The sequence below is a fragment of the Pristis pectinata genome, chromosome 8, assembly GCF_009764475.1.
Source record: "Pristis pectinata isolate sPriPec2 chromosome 8, sPriPec2.1.pri, whole genome shotgun sequence".
Lineage (NCBI taxonomy): Eukaryota > Metazoa > Chordata > Chondrichthyes > Rhinopristiformes > Pristidae > Pristis > Pristis pectinata.
Window position 1 is genome coordinate 44,441,544 of NC_067412.1, and position 22,314 is coordinate 44,463,857.

The 22,314-nt window shown below is 44.0% G+C and overlaps 1 protein-coding gene across 2 annotated transcripts in view; it reads left to right on the forward strand.

The window, feature by feature from the left end:
* Positions 1-22,314, forward strand: part of LOC127573033 (protein kinase C beta type) — a 263,973-nt gene that overhangs the window by 200,389 nt on the left and 41,270 nt on the right. For both annotated transcript variants that reach the window (XM_052020799.1, XM_052020801.1), the window contains exon 11: positions 10,146-10,237. In XM_052020799.1, coding sequence (XP_051876759.1) covers positions 10,146-10,237 — 92 coding nt within the window. The remainder of the gene's footprint in view (positions 1-10,145; positions 10,238-22,314) is intronic.

Consider the following 22,314-nt stretch of genomic DNA (forward strand, 5'->3'; position numbering starts at 1 on the left):
AAGACATTTGGTTTGTGTGCTGGCACTGTGCTTGCCTCATTCCAGTTCGCTGTTTTGCAGATTTTAATTTTTTCTGGCCAACTGTCCCCAGACACGCCACTCACAGGAGCCTCAGAATCGGGCATGGGGTAGTTAAAAACCTTCGGAGATTGTGCATGGTGCCCCATTCCGTGCACGGATATCAGGGTTTGAGATGGGTGATGATGGACTATTGGCTGCTGATGTTACTCTCATGCAGGGAATGGCTCTTTTGCACTAATTTTTTTTTGTAACTTATAGTAATTTTATATGTCTTTATTTCTTGCACTGTACTACTGCCATAGAATGACAAATTTCATGACATATATCATTGATAATAAAACTGATTCTCATTCTGACCCTTGTGATCAGGACTCTGGTTGATCACAATCCTCAAATCTTTGAAATTTTAATCTCTGATATTTGGGGCAAGTTAGAGAAACAGAACCATCACACATCGCCTCCCCAATTAGAGACGCAAAACCATCAAAATTAACAGAGAGGAACTTGAGGGCAAGAACCCCTTCGTCATCAGCAGCAGTGCTACAGCATAGAAGCCAACAGGGGAAGGTCGTGCACATGTGTTCAGTGTACGAGCGGTGCATGTAGCAGACAGTGAACAACACACTGCTCTTTACAGTTCAGCAGGACAGGACTGGCCTTGTGTCATGCTCTGTGAAGGACAATCACCAAGAACCCAATACAGATACAGAAGAGAAGCTGGTAAAATGTGAATGTGTAGTTGATCTCAGAGACCCAATGAGATTGCATCAGTGGATATGTGAGTCACTTGTTTGTTGTCATTAGTTATTGCTGACATATACAAGAGCAGTTCATTAAATGGATACACAACATGTCACGCGGGCGGTACGGTAGCATAGTGTGTTGGTGTAACGCTATTATAGCGTCAGCGATCAGGGTTCAATTCCCACCGCTGTCTGTAATAAGTTTGTATGTTCTCCCCGTGACTGCATGGGTTTCCTCTGGGTGCTCCAGTTTCCTCCCACATTCCAAAGACATGCAGGTTAGTAGGGGGTAATTGGGTGGCATGGGCTCGTTGGGCCAGAAGGGCCTGTTAGCATGCTGTATAAATAACGTTTTAACATCTCATTGCATCAGAGGTGCTGCTAAACAGCTCCAAATCAACCTGCTTAAATCAGCTGTGAAATGACCTTGAACAATCCCCACTGACTTTAGCCTCTGTAATTAACCAATCCATATCGTGGGAACATAGGAGACAGAACAGGCACAGGCCACTCAGCCCTTTGAACCTGCTGTACCTTTGAATGTGATAATGCAGGTTCATTACGCTGTTCCAGCTTTCTCCCCATATGTTGTGAAACAGATTTAGAGGTCTTGAAGGACAAGGACTCTGAACACAGTGTTGGAGAGAAATGATTTATTTACAAAGACAAACGCAGGGAAAAGGTAACACACCGGTGATAGCAAGCGTGGGAAAATCACAACAAGGGTAAAATACGCACACACAACAGACTGGGTACAGACAATCAAGGAAAAGCAATACGATACCCGCCACCTCTTGACTCAGTGCAGGCATGGCTCTACACTAGCAGGGATACTAATTTAAAACACTCCTAACCCTGTTGAAGTGCACACCTTACCAACGGTCTCTTCACCACCGTGCCACGGTTCCTCGGCTTGGGACGAAGCAGGATGAATCCCTCGGAGCAATCAAAAAGAGCGAACCGGGCATATGTGGCACTCCTTATAGTGCTGGAGGGCTGGGGGGTCCGGCCCAGGTAGTTCAAAAAGGCCAGTGGCCCAGTGTCAGCAGGGGCTAATCGATCACAAAAGGCCAAGAACAAAGGTGCTCTAAGGGGCCAATGGTCAGGGGTGCACTGATGGGTGGGGTGGAGACAAACCTTGATTGACAGTGGTGTGTCTTTCGACCAGGTAATGGGCAGTGCTGTCACATGACAGCCATGGCCCTCCACAGTCCACCATATCCCTCGATTCCTTTATCCTGAAGAATAATATCCACCTCTTGAATACATGTAATGATTTTGCTTCAGCTTCTTTCTGTGGCAGAGAATTCCACAGGTTCACATTCTCTGGGAGAAGAAATTTCTCCTCATTTCAGTCCCAAATGGCCAACCCCATATCCTTAGACTGTGACCGCTGTTCCTGGATTCTCTGCCATTAGGAACATTCTTCCTGTATCTCATCTGTCTTGTGGGCCCAGTTCTTGACCTGTTGCAGTGTCTCAGGGCGTGTGTCTCACTGGCAGAAGCAATGTTTTGAATAAAGCCTGCAGATGTATAGAAAGTACATTTCAATGCAGTCACTAACCATGTTGTTCTGAGCCATGTGGTCACAGTGGGAATGATTTAATACACCAGGGCCTGCATAAACTGAGGCAACACAAGCTCTTATCATCAAGGCCATCTTCACCATGTCACAGCATGTTCGAGGCAGAGGTGTGATTCGCTGCTTCCCTTCTCTTAGAAATCTGCAGCACGTGAAGAGGCCCTTCTGCCCATTTTCTCCGTGCTAGCCAGGAGTAGAATAATTTGACATCAATGCCCCTTGGTTACCATCCTCTGTCCAAAGGGAAATAAATCCTTCCTGTCCACCCTGTCCGGCCGTTTTTGCTATTGGAAACCCCTCGACTAACTCTGCCCACAGCTGCCTATGTTCCAAAGAAAACAGCAGCCAGGTCAGTCTTCCCTTGTAATTAAGTATCTCTGGCCCTGCTAACATCCTTGTAAGTCCCCCCTCTATCCTGTATATAATAACCAAGCAGGACATGGTATTCCAGCAGTGACTTAGAACGTGCTAGTATCACCTCCCTGTCCTTGAATTCTGCCTTGAGCAAAAAAAAAGCAAATATCCCTAAAACAGCTTCCCCATCTGCCCTGCTCTTTGCACATCTTGTCGAGCCCTTCTGTGTCCTGCTATTTATATGTCTTGTCTGCCTCTCCAAATCTTTTAACTTCGCCACACTAAGTGCAATGTAATAATTTTTCCCTGGCTAATTTGTCCATTGTTGTTCAGAAATCTACAGTTTCCTTTCTCACAATCTACCAGATGGTCATTTTTATCATCTCCTTTGGAAATTCCGTGGTTATCTCACCAGCATTTGAGTCTAGGTTATTGATATAAACCACATGAATCAAGATCCCTAAGGAACCCATTGCAAACACCTTTCACGCCTTTGCTTCTCGCCACCGAGCCAGATTTGGATCTTTCTTACCTCTTTCCCTGAGATGCTATGGGCTTTCCCAAAAACAATCTTCCCCATGGAACCCTGTTAAAAATCCACATAAGGTCCTGATAAATCCATGCAGACTATATTGAAGGAGCTACCCGCATCAATTCTCCGCAGATATCTTTGGCAGATGCAGCCTCTTAACAAATCTACACTTATGGTCCTTGATTAATCTGTGCCTTTCTAAGTGTGCATTTATTCTGTCCCTCAAGACCTAGGCCAGTAATTTTCCCTCACTTGCTGTCAAGTTGACTGGGTAAACAACGGAGCAATGTCAGCCATCTTCTAGTCATCACTCTTCCAGTATCATTCCTGCCGCTGGAAGGGGTTGGAAAATGATGGTTAGAATCACTGCCATTTCCTCCTCTCTTTCTCAACAGCCTGGATACAATTTATCCTTTCTTGGTGTTGTATAAACTTTTTAAGATACTAAACAATCTTGGTGTTCCTTCTCTCCAGTTCTTTTAAACACAGCTAATATTTTGCATTCTGCCTTTATAACTGGATCGTCTGTATTGTTCTTCACTTCTGTGAACCTTCTCTCCCTGCTGTTTACTGTTGAATAGGTCCCAACCTTTGGGATTTCTCTGCCTTTAACCATTTATCAAACATTTTTGAATTTTCCTTGCCATTTTATCAAGGTATTTGCCATCTACTTTTGATAACTGGTATCTCTGTGAAGGAAACATTGGCCCTAACCTGGGAGCTTTAATCTAAAGCCAATTTCCTTACAGGCCGTATCTGGGTAATGAACAGGTACTGTTTTTACAAACGTCCATAAGTTGATTTTGTCCATAAGTCGGAAAATACACAAAATTCCCTCGATTTGGTAATCATACCTCCACAGTATTGTAATGCATGGCCTCAAAAGCATGTAAGACTGATAAGAATGAACAATTACTAAAAGTGGAGAGAGGGAGGAAATTAGTTCTGCCACTCATAGGAATGAACATATGTTGGACATGTGAGTTTAATAATATTATGGGAGCTCGATCGTATGTAGGGAATGGCCTGTATAATCACTATTGCTGATTCTGTGAATGATCTCACTAATTCAGTATGTTTTGAGGGCAGCTACTGTAAGATCTCCACATTATTCTGTAAAAGTCATACATCATCTGCCCATGCAGAGCTAGAAACTATAAGGGTGGCTTATACATACAACCTGATTGGGTTACTCTAAAGTCATATAGTGATGCAGCATAGAAATAGGCCCTTTGGCCCAACAAGACCAGGCAGACCATCAACTGTTTGTTTACACCAATCCTACACTAACCCATTTTATTCTCCCCACATTCCCATCAATCCTCCAGATTCTACCACTCATCCACACATTAGAGACCATTTATAGTGGCCAATTAACCAACCAACCCCATATTTTTGGTATGTGGAAGGTACCCAGAGAACCCGGGGGGAAACCCACACAGTCACAGGGTGAAGGTGCAAGATCCACAAAGACTAGTTGAATGATCAGTAGATCCAGGTCTTCATGCCTGGTCTGTGCTGAGTGGAGCCCTGAGATTGGTTCTATCCTCTGAGTAAAAAGAAGGTGGAACCTTGCCATTTTTTGTCTGGGAAATCATACCACATGGGTGTTCTAGTTGAGGACCAGATTGGTCTCGATTCAGAAATCTCACATGATCCCAAGTCCTTGCTAATGTAACTGGCCAGCCAGATACATTGAAGAATAGTATCTTAGCAAAATGGGGGAAAATGGAGCTTGGGCAAAAATGTTCACTATGGTGTTATTGACCAATAAATTTTCTGCCTGGCAAGGCCCAAAGTCCCTGAGAGTAAACAAACACTGCAATACCCCATTCCCATCATCAGAAGAAAGTCAATGTTTTCTTAGCAGCTCTGGTGTCCAATCCTATTCACAAGAACACCAGAAAAAAGGAACAGGAGTAGACCACTTGGACCCTCAAGCCGGCCCCACCGTTCAATATGATCATGGCTGATCTGCCCCAGGCCTTAACTCCTCTTCCGTGCCAATTCCCCACAGCCATCATAGGACATTGGAGCAGAATTAGGCCAGTCAGCCCTTTGAATCTGCTCTGCCATTTGATCGTGCCTCCCATTGTTATTTTTCCCTCTCAACCCCATTTTCCTGCCTTCTCCCTGTAACCTTTGACATCCTTACTAATCAAGAACCTATCAACCTCTGCTTTAAATATACCCAATGTCTTGGCCTCCACAGCCATTTGTGGCAATGAATTCCACAGATTCACCACCCTCTGGCTAAAGAAATTCCTCCTCATCTCTGTTCTAAAGGGACATCCTTCTAATGTGAGGCTGTGCCCTGTGGTCCTAGACTCTCCCATGACTGGAAACATCCTCTCCACATCCACTCCATACAGGCCTTTCAATATTCAGTAGGCTTCAATGAATCCTTCATCCCTTCATCCTTCTAAACTCCAGTGAGTACAGGCCCAGAGCCATCAAACACTCCTCATACATTAACCCTTTCATTCCCGGGATCATTCTTGTAAGCCTCCTCTGGACCCTCTCCAATGCCAGCACATCCTTCTTAGATGTAGGGCCCAAAAGTGCTCTCAATACTCCAAATGTGGTTTGACCAACACCTCATAAAGCCTCAGCTATATTCTAGTCTTCTCGAGATGAATGCTGACATTGCATTTGCCTTCCTTACTACTGACTCAACCTGCAAGTTAACCTTTAAGGGAATCCTGCACTAAGACTCCCAGGTCGCTTTGCACCTCCGATTTCTGAATTCACTCCCCGTTTAGAAAATAGTCTGTGCCTTTATGCCTTCTACCAAAGATCAATTCCCTGATTTTTCAAAAATGTATCTACCTCCTTAAATATCTCCAGTGATCCAGCCTCCCTCAGAGTAATCCAGAGATTTGCCTCCCTCAGTTTTAAATGACTGGCCCCTTACCTTGTAACTATGTTCCCCTGTATGAGATTCTCCCACTTGTGGAAACATCTCTACATCTACCCTGTCTAGGTTCCTTGGAATTCACCCTTCATGTTTCTGAATTCCAAAGACTATAGATAATTAACTAATTTGTTAGCTGCCAGTGATAGGGCAACCCTCTCATCCCAGAAGTTAGGCTGGTGAATCTCATTTGGACTGCCTTCAATGCATCCTTTCCTGGGTAATGGGACTAGAACTGTACACAGTACTCCAGGTGAGGCCTCACCAACAATACTTCTCTATTTCTAAACTCCAGCTTTTTTTGCAATAAAGGCCAATATGCTAATATAGCAAAATTTCTTCCAATGAAGGGTTGCAGACCAAAACATTGACTGTTACTCTTTCCACAGATGCTGTCTGACCTGCTGGAGTTGTTCTGCTTTATTTCCATTATGCTGTTTGCCTTCCTGATCACATGTTGCACCTGCCTACTGATCCCTCTATACTTCGTTCATCCACAATCCTTCTCCATTTAGATTATGATCTACCTATAGATTTCCCTTACCAAAGAGCACAAGGTAACACCTCACATTTTCCCACATTAAATTCCATTTACCAAATTTTCTCCCACTCAATCAACCTATGTAAATCCAGTTACAAAATACAAATATCCTCATAGCAACGTGCCCTGCCATCTAATTTTGTGTCATTAGCAAACTTGGACAGCTTACACTCTGCCCCTCCTCCAGGTCCTTAATATGAATGGTAAATAATTGAGGCCAAGGACTGATCCCTGTGGTATTCCACTGGTTACATCCCTCCTGCTTGAGAAAGACCCATTTTTTCCCACCACCCTCAATGTGATAACCAGTCTTTAGTCCATCCTAACACACCTCCCCCATAACATGAGATCTTATACACCAGCCTTTTACATAACTTGAAGATGGAGTACAAAATTAATGGCAGGATTCTTAGCAGTGGTGGAGGAACAGAGGGATCTTGGGATCCAAGTCCATAGATCCCTCAAAGTTGCCGCGCAAGTTGATAGGGTGGTTAAGCAGGCGTATGGTGTGCTAGCGATTGAGTTCCAGAGTCGTAAGGTAATGTTGCAGCTCTATAAAACACTGGTTAGACCACTCTTGGAGTATTGTGTTCAATTCTGGTCACCTCATTATAGGAAGGATCTGGAAGCTTTAAAGAGGGTGCAGATGAGATTTACCAGGATGCTGCCTGGATTAGATAACATCTTATGAGGAAAGGTTGAGTGAGCTAGGGCTTTTCTCTTTGAAGCAACACAGGATGAGAGGCGACTTGATAGAGGTGCATAAGATTATGAGAAGCATAGGTAAGAGTGGACAGCCAACACCCTTTTCCCAGAGTGCCAATGGCACCAGATCTCTCAAAGTTGCCGCGCAAGTTGATAGGGTGGTTAAGCCACCCTGACCTTACCAGAGGACATCAGTTTAAGGTCAGAGGAGGAAAGAGTTTTTTTTACACAGAGTGGTGAGTGCCTGGAACACACAGCTGTGGGTAGTGGTACAGGCTGATACAACAGAGACATTTAAAAAGACTCTTAGATAGCACATAGATGTAAGAAAAATGGAGGGTTATGGGCTGCATAGGAGGGAGGGGTTAGAGTAATCATAGAGTAGGTTTGTATAGGCCTGCACTGTGCTGTGGTGTTTTATGTAACACATTGTGAATTGCCTTCTGTAAGTCCAAATACACTACAAGTACAGATTACTCAGCTTGTTACATCCATTAGAAACTCTTACCAAATTTGTCAAACATTATTTGCCTCTCATAAAATCATCTTGACTTCTAAATGACCAGCTATTTCTTCTTTTGATTATAGACTCCAGTATCTTGCAAATAACAGACGTTCAGCTAACAAGCCAAAAGTTTCTTGTTCTTTCTCTCCTTCCCTTCTTGAACAAGGTAGTCACACTTGCTGTTTTTAATCCATTGGTGCCCTGCTGGAACTCATCAAATCTTGGAAAAACTTCAACCAATGATCCACTATCTCTGCATCTACTTCCTTTAAAAACCTTCGGGTACAGGCCATCCAGTGCTGGCCACCTGTTTGCCTTTAATCCCATTAGTTTCTCTAATACCCAGTCCCTTGTGATCAGAATTGTAATGAATTCTTCCATGCTAAACTGGTCCATCTGTTATCTTTGGAATATTTGCACTGTCATTCACTATGAAGCCTGATGCCAAGTATTGCTTTAACTCACTTGCCATTTCCTTGTCTCCCATTACTAATGCCAAGTATTGCTTTAACTCACTTGCCATTTCCTTGTCTCCCATTACTAATTCCCCAGTCTCACTGTCCATGGTTCCTACAGTTACCCTCTTGTATTTCTGTAGAAACTCTGTTTGCTTTGATATTATTTACTATCTTCTGTCACTATTCATATTCTTCCGTATTACCTTTTTAATTACTCATTGCTGGTTACAGAGACATTTCCTGTTCTCTGGTAAACCTTTGCCACTTTGTAAGCTAGGGTTTTTGATTTAGTGTTTCCATGACTACTTCTTGTTAACCACAGATTGTTCATCTTACTCAGAGATTCATGGTCTTCTGTGAGATGAAATACCTCCCCATTCCCCATCTTAAATGGGTGAGCCCTTATCCTGAAACTCTTTCTTCCAGATTCACCCACAGGGGAAGCATCCCTTCACCACCCACTTTATCAAGCCTTGTCACAATACATTATGGTTCAATAAGTTCATCTCTCATTCTTCCAAACTCCAGTAGGTATAGGCACAACCTGCTCAATCTTTCCTTGATGAGAGAGCCCTTCATCCCAGGATAACACCTGGTGAGCCAACTCTGAACTGCCTTCAATGCAGGGATGCTGCTGCTGCTCTTTGAGTGAAGTTACCAAAATTGTTTGCTGTACTCCAAGTATGGTCACACCAACACCCTGTACAGTTTGAGTCTTTGCACTTATCCACTTTCAATAAAGACCAACATTCCATTTACCTTCCAAACCACTGGCCCTGCATACCAAGCTGTTGTGATTCACATATGAAGAACCCCAGTTCCCTCTGTATCACAGCACTCCCTATCTCTGTCTGTTGAAACAATAGTGTGCTTTTCCTTCATTCCTTTCTGCAGATAATCTCTCAGGTCCCTAATTATATTCCTTGTATTAACTCTGTCCACTTGTTTAACCTATCTGCATCCCTTTACAGTCTCTGCACTCTCCCCACAACTTGCTTGTCCATCGTATCATCGTAAATTTTACTCCAGTGTTCAATCCCTTTATTTGCCATTCGAAAGCTGTAAATGCAATGAATCTCATGATGTGTAGTAACCTTTTATAGGGAACTTCATACAATGTCCATTAGTTCCCCTCTATCTTCCCTGCTCATTATATCCTCAAGGGGTTCCACCACTTTGACTCTGCCTGATTTTATTTATGATTTTCTTCATATTCTGTAACTATTTGCACAATCATGGCTTCCAGCATTCCCTAATGTCAGTTGTCAGGCTAACGACTGTCCTTTCCTGCTCTCGGCCTCGCCCTTTTCTTCCATCATCTATGGGACCATTCCAGAGCCAAAGGAATTTTGGAATGTATCCCTGTGCTCCCTCTATCTTTAGGACTGTATTTGTTCTGCTTTGAATTGTAGTTAGCCAGATGAGGTCAGGAAGAGAGGGTGGCTGTCCTCCGTCACATCTGTCCCTCTGTCTCACAATCTACACAATGCAGATGTTACCCTTCCCTTCTCCTTTCTGTGTTCCCTCCCCTGGAGCATGGAGCAGAGTCATTTGTAGAATGATCGTGGCTGACTTGCATTTAGATCTTGCCGCTGGGTTAATCCTAGCTCCTGTTTCATTGCTCTTTGATTCATAATATATTATACAAGAAACAAAAAGAGTTCAAGTTCTGGCTGGAAATGGGGCAGTGAATTGTGAAGAGATTCTAGTGTGTTGTACTGTAAAGCTGTATTAACTTTTGCTTGCTTGAAGACAGTCATTTTATCCCTCTGTATTTGTTTCTGTACCAGGAGCGTTTGTACTTTGTGATGGAGTATGTGAATGGAGGCGATCTCATGTACCAGATTCAACAGGTTGGCAGATTCAAGGAGCCTCATGCTGTGTAAGTATTTGCTCACCGCAGAATTCACCTGCCACCTTTAGTTTGGTAAAGTTCTTCCTCTGATGCATATTCTGAAATTTCTTTACTTTCATTAGTTCAGTAGAATCTCATGGCAAGCTCACAGTCACAGCTTGTGGCTTCAGATGCCCCTTCAGACTCCAGTTTAAACCTGCCTCCGTCCTGGTGATACATTGCCAGAGATGTTTCTTAGAGGGAAGAATGTGTCCAACATAACAAGATTTGTGTATCTATCCTGTAGACTTTAAACTAAATAGTTGGGGGTAGGATTCAGGTGAGAGGAAGTTTAGAAAGTTTAAGTGAATGGACATGATGTTGGAAAAGCCCTCCAGTGACTCTATGGGTAGAACTTAGAAACAAGAAGGGGATTGTCACTCAAGTGGGGCTGTATTATAGACCCCCAATTGTCAGCAGGAACTTGAAGTAGGTGTGTAGAGAAATTGCTCATAATTGTAAGAATACTTGGGTTGCATTAGTGGGAGATTTTAATTTTTCCAGTATTGACTGGGCCACCCAGAGTGTTAAGAGCCTGGAAGGGGTAAAATTTGAGAAGTGTGTCCAGGAAAGTTTCCTGAGTCAGTATATAGGGGGACCTACTAGAGAGTGTGCAACACTGGACCTCCTGGGGAATGAAGTAGGGCAAGTGGTAGAAGTATGTGTCGGGGAGCACTTTGGGTCCAGTGACCATAATTCTATTAGTTTTAAGATAGTGATGGGAAAGGATAGGACAGGTCTGCAGGTTAGGGGTCCTAAACTGGAGCAGGGCTAATTTTGGAGGAATGAGGCAGGATCTAGCAGAGGTTGATTGGGTGAGCCTGTTTGAAGGGAAAGGAACGAATGGCAAAGTGGAAGTCTTTTAAGAGTGTGATATCAAGAGTTCAGGAGCAGCATGTTAAGAATAGAAGCAGGTTAAAGATACAGTTAAGAGGGAAATCATTAGGGCAAAGAGAGGATATGCGATGGATCTGGCAGGTAAGGTTAAGGAAAATCCCAAGAGGTTCTGTAGCTATATTTAGAGTAAAAGAGTGGCCAGGGAGAGAGTTAGTCACCTTAGAGATAAGCAGGGCTGACAATGTCTTGAGCCTCAGGAGATGAGTGGGATGTTTAATGAATATTTCTCAGTGTATTCTGAGGAAAAAAAAATGGTGGTTGCTCAAGAGACAAGGGAAACAAATGGAGATATTCTGGAGAACATTCATATTACCAGGGAGGAGGTATTTGCAGCATTACAGCACATTAAGGTGGATAAATCCCCAGGGCCTAACCAAGTGCATCCCTGGACTTTGTGGGAGGCTAGAGGAGAAATAGCGGAGGCCCTTATGGAGAAATTTACTTCATAGTTAGCAACTGGTGAAGATCCCGAAGACTGGAAGGTAGCTAATGTTCCGTTTTTTGAAAAGGGTAGCAAGGACAAGCCAGACGACTACAGGCTGGTCAGTCTGACATCAGTGTTGGGGAAGTTACTAGAAGGAATTCTGAGGGACCGGATACAGTCATAGAGTAATACAGCACGAAACAAGCCCTTTGGCACAACTGGTCCATGCCAACCACAGCATCCTCCCTGCTAGTCCCAGTTGCCCATGTTCAGTCTATAACCCTCTAAGCCCCTCCACTCCATGTACCTATCTAAATGCCTCTTAAATGTTGCAATTGCACCAGCCTCGACCACTTCTTTTAGCAGCTCATTCCAGGCACTCACCACCCTCCATGTAAAGAAGTTACCTCTCAGATCTCAGTCTCAGGATCTACCAGCATTTGGATAGACAGTATCTGATTAGGAGGAGTCAGCATGGCTTTGTGTGTGGAAAGTCGTGTTTGATGAATCTTTTAGAGTTTTTTGAAGAGGGAACCAAAAGGGAGCTGAGGCTAGGGCAGTGAATGTTGTCTCTTTGGACTTTAGCAAGGCCTTTGACAAGTTCCCGCATGCTAGGCATGTCCAGAAGGTTAGGTTCCATGGAATCCAGCAAGAGCTAGTTAGGTGGATTCAAAATTGGCTTGGAGGTAGGAAGCAGAGGGTGGTGGTTGAGGGTTGTTTCTCAGACTGGAGGCTGGTGACTAGTGGTGTGCCACAGGGTTTGGTGTTGGGACCCTTGTTATTATTTATAAAAATGATTTGGATGTGAATGCACAAGGCTAAGTTTACAGATGACACAACATTAGGTGGTGTTGTTGATAGTGAAGAAGGTTATCGTAGATTGCAGGGGGATCTTGATCAGTTATGGAAGTGGGCCAAGGAGTGGCAAACTAGATTTGCAGGGGGAGGGAACCAGAGTGTTAGAGCAGGTAGTGAGGTGGAGGAGGAAAAAGGTCATGTGAGGACTGCAGGTATCGACAGAAATCAAAGGTTTGTACGTGATAGAAATGTTCTCAGGTGCATCTATTTCAATGCAAGAAGTATTGTAGGTAAGGCAGATGAGCTTAGGGCATGGATTGGCACGTGGGATTACAGCATTATTGCTATTAGTGAGACTGAGATGCAGGAGGGGCAGGACTGGCAGCTTAATGTTCCGGGGTTCCATTGTTTCAGACGTGATAGAGGGGGAGGGATGAAAGGGGGAGGAGTGGCATTACTAGTCAGGGAAAATATCACAGCTGTGCGTAGACAGGACAGCCCGGAGGGCTCGTCTACAGAGGCCATATGGGTGGAGTTGAGGAACAGAAAAGGTGTGGCCACACTAATAGGGTTGTATTATAGACCACCCAATAGTCAGAGAGAATTGGAGGAACAAATCTGTCATGAGATAGCAGACCGATGCAAGAAACAGAAAGTTGTAATAGTAGGGGATTTTAACTTTCCATGTATTGACTGGGGCTCCCACACTGTGAAAGGGCTGGATGGCTTGGAATTTGTCAAATGTGTTCAGGAAAGTTTTCTAAATCAATATATAGAGGTACCAACGAGAGAGAATGCAATACTTGATCTCCTATTAGGGAACCAGACACTTCAGGTGACAGAAGTATGTGTAGGTGAGCATTTTGGGTCCAGTGAGCATTTTGGGTCCAGTGACCATAATGTCATTAGTTTCAAGTTAATTATGGATAAGGACAAGTCTGGTCCTCGAGTTGAGGTTCTAAATTGGAGAAAGGCCAATTTTATGGAAATGAGAAAGGATCTAGGAAGAGTGGATTGGGATAAGTTGTTTTCTGGCAAGGATGTGCTCAGTAAGTGGAAGGCTTTCAAAGGCGAAATTTTTGAGAGTGCAGAGTTTGCATGTTCCTGCCAGGTTTAAAGGCAAAGTTAACAAGCATAGGGAACCTTGCTTTTCAAGGGATATTGGCGATCTAGTTAAGAAAAAGAGAGAGGTGTATAGCAGGTATAGGCAACTAGGAACAAATGAGGTACTTGAAGAGTATAGAAAAAGTAAGAAAATACTAAAAAAAGATATCAGGAAGGCAAAAAAAGACATGAGGTTGCTTTGGCAGATAATGTGAAGGTAAACCTGAAGGGTTTCTACAAGTATATTAAGAGTAAAAGGATAGTAAGGGACAAAATTGGTCCCCTAGAAGATCAGAGTGGTCATCTATGTGTGGAGCCTCAGGAGATGGGGGAGATCTTAAACAGTTTTTTTTGCATCAGTATTTACTCAGGAAACTGGCATAGTGGATATGGGAAGGAAGGGAAACAAGCAATAGTGTCATGGAACATGTAGAGATTAAAGAGGAGGAGGTACTTGCTGCCTTACAGCGAATAAGGGTAGATAAATCCCCCGGGCCTGATAAGGTATTTCCTCGGACATTGAGAGAGACGAGTGTAGAAATTGCACAGGCCCTGGCAGATATATTTAAAATGTCCTTAGCCACGGGTGTGGTGCCGGAGGACTGGAGGGTAGCTCATGTTGTTCCATCCTTTAAAAAAGGGATCTAAAAGTAAACCAGGTAATTACAGGGCAGTGAGCCTGACGTCGGTAGTGGGTAAATTATTGGAAGGTGTTCTGAGAGATCAGATATACAAGTATTTGGACAGCCAAGGGCTGATTAAGGATAGTCAGCATGGCCTTGTGCGTGGTAGATCGTGTTTAACGAATCTTGTAGAGTTTTTCGAGGAGGTTACCAAGAAAGTAGATGAAGGAAAGGCTGTGGATGTTGTCTGCATGGACTTTAGTAAGGCCTTTGACAAGGTCCCACATGGGAGGTTAGTTCAGAAGTTTCAGACACTAGGTATCCATGGAAAGGTTGTAAACGGGATTCGAAATTGGCTGTGTGGGAGAAGACAGAGAGTGGTAGTGGATGATTGTTTCTCAGACTGGAGGCCTGTGACTAGTGGTGTGCCTCAGGGATCTGTGCTGGGGCCATTGTTGTTTGTTGTCTATATCAATGATCTAGATGATAATGTAAATTCGATCAGCAAGTTTGCTGATGATACTAAGGTTGGAGGCATAGTGGACAGCGAGGAAGGCTTTCAAAGCTTGCAGAAGGATCTGAACCAACTGGAAGAATGGGCCAGAAAATGGCAGATGGAATTTAATGCAGATAAGTGTGAGGTGTTGCATTTTGGAAGGACAAATCAAGGGAGGACATATACAGTAAATGGTAGGGCACAAAGGAGTGTGGAGGAACAAAGGGATTTGGGAGTTCAGATGCATAATTCCCTGAAAGTGGCATCACTGGTAGACAGGGTAGAAAGCTTTTGGCATCCTGGCATTCATAAATCAAAGTATTGAGTATAGGAGTTGGGATGTTATGGTAAGGTTGTATAAGACATTGGTGAGGCCAAATTTGGAGTATTGTGTGCAGTTCTGGTCACCTAACTATAGGAAGGATATTTGTAAGATTGAAAGAGTGCAGAGGAGATTTACTACAATATTGCCGGGTCTTCAGGAGTTGAGTTGCAGGGAAAGATTGAACAGGTTAGGACTTTATTCCTTGGAGCACAGAAGAATGAGGGGAGAGTTGACTGAGGTTTACAAAATTATGAGGGGTATAGACAGAGTTAATGTGAGCAGGCTCTTTCCACCTAGATTAGGAGAGATAAGTATTAGAGGACATGGCTTTAGGGTGAAAGGGGAAAGGTTTAGGGAGAACATTAGGGGGAACTTCTTCACTCAAAGAGTGGTGGGAGTATGGAATGGGCTGCCATCTGTAGTAGTAAATGCGGGCTCACTCTTAAGTTTCAAGAATAAATTGGATAGATACATGGACGGGAGAGGTCTGGAGGGTTATGGGCTGGGTGCAGGTAAATGGGACTAGCAGAATAGCGTCTCGGCACAGACTAGAAGGGCTGAATGGCCTGTTTTCTGTGCTGTTGTGTTCTATGGAATTTCAATACAGGTAAGTTTAGAATTTCAAACCAGCGTAGGACTTGTACTATGAATAGTAGGGCACTACGGAGTATAATGGAACAGAGGGACTGAGGAGTACATGTACATAGTTCATTGAAAGTGGTGTTACAGGTAGACAGGGTGGTGAAAAAGACACTTAGCATGCTGGCCTTCATTATTCAGGGCATTGAGTATAGGATTTGGGACATTATGTTGCAATTGTATAAATTGTTGGTGAGGCAGCACTTGTAGTACTGTGTACAGTTTTTGTTACCCTTGTGTTTTAGAAAAGATGTGGTTAAACTGGAAGAGAGCAGAGAAGATTTACTAGGATGTTGTCAGGACTAGAAGGCCTGAGTTGTACCAGAATCAGGTTTATTATCACTGACATATGTTGTGAAATTTGTTGTTTTGCAGCAGCAGTACAGTGCAAGATATAAAAATTATTACGTTACAAAAATAAATAGTGCAAAAGATGGGGTGGTGTTTGTGGGTTCATGGACCGTTCAGAAATATGATGACAGAGGGGAAGAAGCTGTTTCTAAAACGTTGAGTGTGGGTCTTCAGGCTTCTATGGTAGTAACGAGAAGAGAGCATGTCCCGGATGGTGAGGGTCCTTAATGATGGATGCCACCTTCTTGAGCGCCACCTTCTTGAGCACCATCTCTTGAAGATGTCCTCAGTGGTGGGGCGGATTGTGCCTGTGATGGAGCTGGCTAAGTCTACAGCCCTCTGCAGCCTCTTTTGATCCTGTGAACTGGAGCCTAATACCAGGTGGTAATGCAACCAGTCAGAATGCTCTCCGCCATTAATCTGTGGAAATTTGCAAGAGTCCTTGGTGACATACTAAATCTCTTCAAACTCCTAATAATGTAGAGCCACTGGCATGCCTTCGTGATTGCATCAATGTGTTGGGCCCAGGATATATCCTCTGAGATGTTGATGCCCAGAAACTTGAAGCTACTCACCCTTTCCACTGCTGACCCCTCAATGAGGACTGCTGTGTGTTCTCCCGATTTCCCCTTCCTGAAGACTGCAATCAATTCCTTGGTCTTGCTGATGTTGTGTGTGAAGTTGTTGTTGTAACACTACTCAACTAGCTGATCTGTCTCACTCCCGTACGCATCCTTGTCACCATCTGAGAGTCTGTCAATGACAGTGGTGTGATTCTCTGGACGCAGGAGAGAAACTCGGAAGGTAGTTTGCCTCCCAGGTGCCAGGGTCCGAGATGTTTCAGATCGCGTCCAAGATATCCTTCAGAGGGAGGGAGAACAGCCAGAGGTCATGGTACATATTGGTACCAATGACATAGGTAGGAAAAGGGATGAGGTCCTGAAAAAAGACTATAGGGAATTAGGAAGGAAGTTGAGAAGCAGGACCTCAAAGGTAGTAATTTCAGGATTACTGCCTGTGCCAAGTGACAGTGGGTATAGGAATAGAATGAGGTGGAGGTTAAATGCGTGGCTGAGGGATTGAAGTAAGGGGCAGGGATTCAGATTCCTGGACCATTGGGGCCTCTTTTGGGGCAGGTATGACCTGTACAAAGAGACGGGTTGCAGTTGAATCCCAGGGGGACCAATATCCTTGTGGGGAGGTTTGCTAAGGGTACTGGGGGGGAGTTTAAACTAGATTTCTTGGGGGGTGGGATCCGAACTGGAGAGACTGGGGAAGAGGTGTTTGGCTCTCAAATAGAGTTAGCTTGTAGACAGTACGAGAGGGAGGATAGGCAGGTGATAGAGAAGGGACGTGCTCAGACCAGTTTGAGATGTGTCTATTTTAATGCAAGGAGTATTGTGAACAAGGCGGATGAGCCTAGAGCTTGGATAAATACTTGCAGCTACGAGGTGGTGGCCATTACAGAGACTTGGATGGCTCAGGGACTGGAATGGTTGCTTCAAGCGCCGGGTTTTAGATTTTTCAGCAAGGACAGGGAGGGAGGCAAAAGAGGTGGGGGAGTGGCACTGTTGACCAAAGATAGTGTCATGGCCTCAGAAAAGGTGGATGTCATGGAGGGACTGCCTACGGAGTCTCTGTGGGTGGAGGTTAGGAACAGGAAAAGGTCGATAAAAAGGGTTTATAGGCCGCCCAATAGTAACAGGGATATCAAGGAGCAGATAGGGAAACAGATCCTAGAAAGGTGTGAGAATAACAGAGTTGTTGTGATGGGTGATTTTAATTTCCCAAACATCGATTGGCATCTCCAGACAGTGAGGGGTTTGGATGGGGTGGAGTTTGTAAGTGTGTTCAGGAAGGACTCGACACAATATGTAGATAGGCCTATAAGAGGAGAGGCTGTGCTTGATTTGGTACTGGGAAATGAACCTGGTCAGGTGTCAGACCTCTCGGTGGGTGAACATTTTGGAGATAGTGATCATAATTCTATCTCCTTTACGTTAGCACTGGAGAGAGATAGGAACAGACAGACTAGAAAGGAGTTTATTTGAAGTAAAGGGAATTATGAGGCTCTCAGGCATGAAATTGGAAGCTTAAATTGGGAACGGATGTTCTCAGGGAAAAGTATGGAAGAAATGTGGCAAATATTCAGGGGATACTTGTGTGGAGTTCTGCATAGGCATGTTCCAATGAGACGGGAGTCATGAGAGGATACAGGAACCGTGGTGTACAAAGGCTATAATAAATCTAGTCAAAAGGAAAAGAAAAGCATACAAAAGGTACAGAGAGCTAGGTAATGTTAGAGATCTAGAAGAGTATGCTAACAGGAAGGAGCTTAAGAAGGAAATTAGGAGAGCCAGGAGGGGACATGAGAAGGCCTTGGCGGGCAGGATTAAGGAAAACCCCAAGGCATTCTACAAGTATGTGAAGAGCAAGAGGATAAGATGCAAAAGAATAGGGCCTATCAAGTGCAGCAGTGGGAAAGTGTATATGGATCCGGAAGATATAGCAGAGGTACTTAATGAATACTTTACATCAGTATTCACTACGGAAAAAGATCTGGGGGATTGTAGGACTTGCAGCAGGCTGAAAGGCTTGAGCATGTAGATATTAGGAAAGAGGAGGTGCTGGAACTTTTGGAAAGCATCAAGTTGGATAAGTCGCCGGGACCGGATGAGATGTACCCCAGGCTGCTGTGGGAGGCGAGGGAGGAGATTGCGGAGCCTCTGACGATGATCTTTGCATCATCGATGGAGACAGGAGAGGTCCCAGAAGATTGGAGGGTTGTGGATGTTGTTCCCTTATTCAAGAAAGGGAGTAGAAATAGCCCAGGGAATTATAGACCAGTGAGTCTTACCTCAGTGGTTAGTAAGCTGATGGAGAAGATCCTGAGAGGCAGGATTTATGAACATTTGGAGAGGTATAATATGATTAGGAATAGTCAGCATGGCTTTGTCAAGGGCAGGTCCTGCCTTACGAGCCTGATTGAATTTTTTGAGGATGTGACTGAACACATCGATGAAGGGAGAGCAGTAGATGTAGTGTATATGGATGTCAGCAAGGCGTTTGATAAGGTACCCCATGCAAGGCTTATTGAGAAAGTAAGGAGGCATGGGATCCAAGGGGACATTGCAATGTGGATCCAGAACTGGCTGGCCCACAGAAGGCAAAGAGTGGTTGTTGAAGGGTCATATTCTGCATGGAGGTCGGTGACCAGTGGTGTACCTCAGGGATCTGTTCTGGGACCCTTACTCTTTGTGATTTTTATAAACGATCTGGATGACGAAGTGGAGGGATGGGTTAGTAAGTTTGCGGATGACACAAAGGTTGGATGTGTTGTGGATAGTATAGAGGGCTGTCAGAGGTTACAGCAGGACATAGATAAGGTGCAAGGTTGGGCTGAGAAGTGGCAGATGCAGTTTAACCCAGATAAGTGTGAAGTGGTTCATTTTGGTAGGTCAAATATGATGGCAGAATATAGTATTAATGGTAGGACTCTAGGCATTGTGGAGGATCAGAGGGATCTTGGGGTCCGAATCCATAGGATGCTCAAAGCGGCTGCGTAGGTTGACTCTGTGGTTAAGAAGGCATATGGTATATTGTCCTTCATCAATCGTGGAATTGACTTTAGGAGCCGAGAGGTATTGTTGCAGCTATATCGGACCCTGGTCAGACCCCACTTGGAGTACTGTGCTCAGTTCTGGTTGCCTCACTTCAGGAAGGATGTGGAAGCCATAGAAAGGGTGCTGAAGAGATTTACAAGGATGCTGCCTGGAACACGGACCATGCCATATGAAAGCAGGTTGAGAGAATTCGGCCTTTTCTCCTTGGAGCGACAGAGGATGAGGGGGGACCTGATAGAGGTATATAAGATGCTGAGAGGCATTGATCGGGTGTATAGTCAGAGGCTTTTCCCCAGGGCTGAACTGGTTGCCACAAGAGGACATAGGTTGAAGGTGCTGGGGAGTAGGTATAGAGGAGATGTCAGGGGTAAGTTTTCTTTTACTCAGAGTGGTGAGTGTGTGGAATGGGCTGCTGGCAACGGTGGTGGGGATGGATACGATAGGGTTTTTCAAGAGTCTGTTGGATAGGTACATGGAGATGAGAAAAATAGAGGGCTGTGGGTAAGCCTAGTAATTTCTAAGTTAGGGACATGTTCGGCACAGCTTTGTGGGCCAAAGGGCCTGAATTTGCTGTAAGTTTTTCTATGTTTCTATGACAAATTTATAGATGGTATTTGAGCTGTCCCTAGCCACACAGTCATGAGAGTAGAGCAGTGGGCTAAGCATGCATCCTTGAGGTGTGCCTGTGTTGATAATAAGCAAGGAGGAGATTATTACTGCACTGACTGTGGTGTCCAAATAAGGAAGTTGAGGAGTATAGGGAGAGGTTGGCCAGGCTAGGTCTTTATTCCTTGGAATGTAGGAAAATGAGGGGTGACCTTGTAGAAGTGTTTAAAATTATGAGAGGCATAGAAAAGGTGGATGGTAACCGTCTTTTCCCAAGGATAGGGAAGGCCAAAGCTAGGGGATTTAGCGTGAGAGGGGAGAGATTTAAAAGGGACCTGAGGGGCAATTTTTTCATGCAGAGGGTGGTGAGTATATGGAATGAGCTGTCAAAAGAAGTGGTTCAGGCAGATATAAAAGTATCATTTAAGAAGCACTTGGATAGGTACATGGAGGGACGGGGCTTAAAGGGATATGGGCTGAATGCAGGAAATTGGGACTAGCTAGGTGGGAACCGTTGGGCCAAAGGATCTGTATCCATGCTGTATTGCTCTATGACTCTAAACGTAAATAAAGACAATTACAACAGAATGAAGTTGCAGAGGAATGAGTTGGCTAAAGTGGACTGGGAAAATAGCTCAAAAGCTGAAATGATAATTCAACAATGACAGGCATAGATTCATAGAGTAATATAGCACAGAAACAGGCCCTTTGGCCCAACTCACCCATTCCAACCTAGATACACATCTACACTAATCCTACTTGCCTGTGTTTGGGCCATATCCCTCTAAACCTTTCCTATCCATGTACCTGTCCAAATACTTTCTAAATGCCGTGATTGTACCTGCCCCTACTACTTCCTCCAGCAGCTCGTTCCATGTACCCACCACTCTCTGCATGAAAAACTTGACCCTCAGGACCCTTCAAATCTTTCCACTCTCACCGATGTCCTCTAGTTATAGACTCCCCTAACATCTAAGGAGATATTTTGTAATTTCAACAAAGCTATATTTCATTTTGAAATAAAGATTCCATGAGAAGATTGAATCATCCATGTCAAGCTAAGTAAGCTATCAAATTGAAAGAAAACGTGAATTAGTGCCAGGCCAGAGACAGTGAAAATGTTATCCTAGCCTTCATCAGCCAGAGCAATGAGTATAAGAGTTGGTAAGTTATGTTGTAGTTGCACAAGATATTGAAGTATTGTGTACAATTTTGGTCGCCCTGTTATGAGAAGGACGTCATTAAGCTGGAAAGAGTGCAAAGAAGATGTTTGAGAATATTGCCAGGACTCGAGGGCCTGAGTTATAGGGAGAGGTTGGCCAGGCTAGGATTTTATTCCTTGGAGCGAAGGAAATTGATGGGTATATAAAATCATGAGGGCCATAGATAGGGTGAATGTGCATTATCTTTTTGCCAGGGAAAGAGAACCAAAAACTAGAGGGCATACGGTTAAGGTGAGAGGTTAAAGATTTAAAAGGGACCTGAGGGGAAATTTCTTCATGCAGAGGGTGGTGCATATATGGAATGAGCTGCCAGAGAAAGTGGTTGAAGCAGGTGCAGTAACAATGTTTGAGACATTTGGATAAGTACATGGATGGGTAAGGTTTAGAGGGATATGGCCTCACGTCACTTGTTGTGACCTTGCACCTTATTGCACTGCACTTTCTCTGTAGCTGTGACACTTTACTCTCTACTGTTACTGTTCTTAACTGTACTACATCAACGCACTTTGTACTAACTCAATGTAACTGCACTGTGTAATGAATTGACCTGTACGATCGGTTTGTAAGACAAGCTTTTCACTGTACCTCAGTACAAGTGACAATAATAAACCAATACCAATGGGCTAAATACAAGCTAAGCTCCTCCCAGCTTAGGTGGGCACCTTGGTCAGCATGGATGAGTTGGGCCAAAGGGCCTGTTTCTGTGCTGTATTACTATATGACTATGACTTGCAAAAGATTACTGAAAGTAGAGGCACAAAATAGATTGAGAGTAACTAGCAAGTAGTATGAAAGAACGTAGTAAAGTCTTCTACAGGTATATAAAAATGAATGTAACTCAGTTCATTCCTTAGATGACGAAACTGAGAAAATTAATGAGAAATGTGAATAAATATTTTATATCAGTCTTCATGATAAAAGACACTAAAAGCATCCCAATAATAGAAAATCAAGGC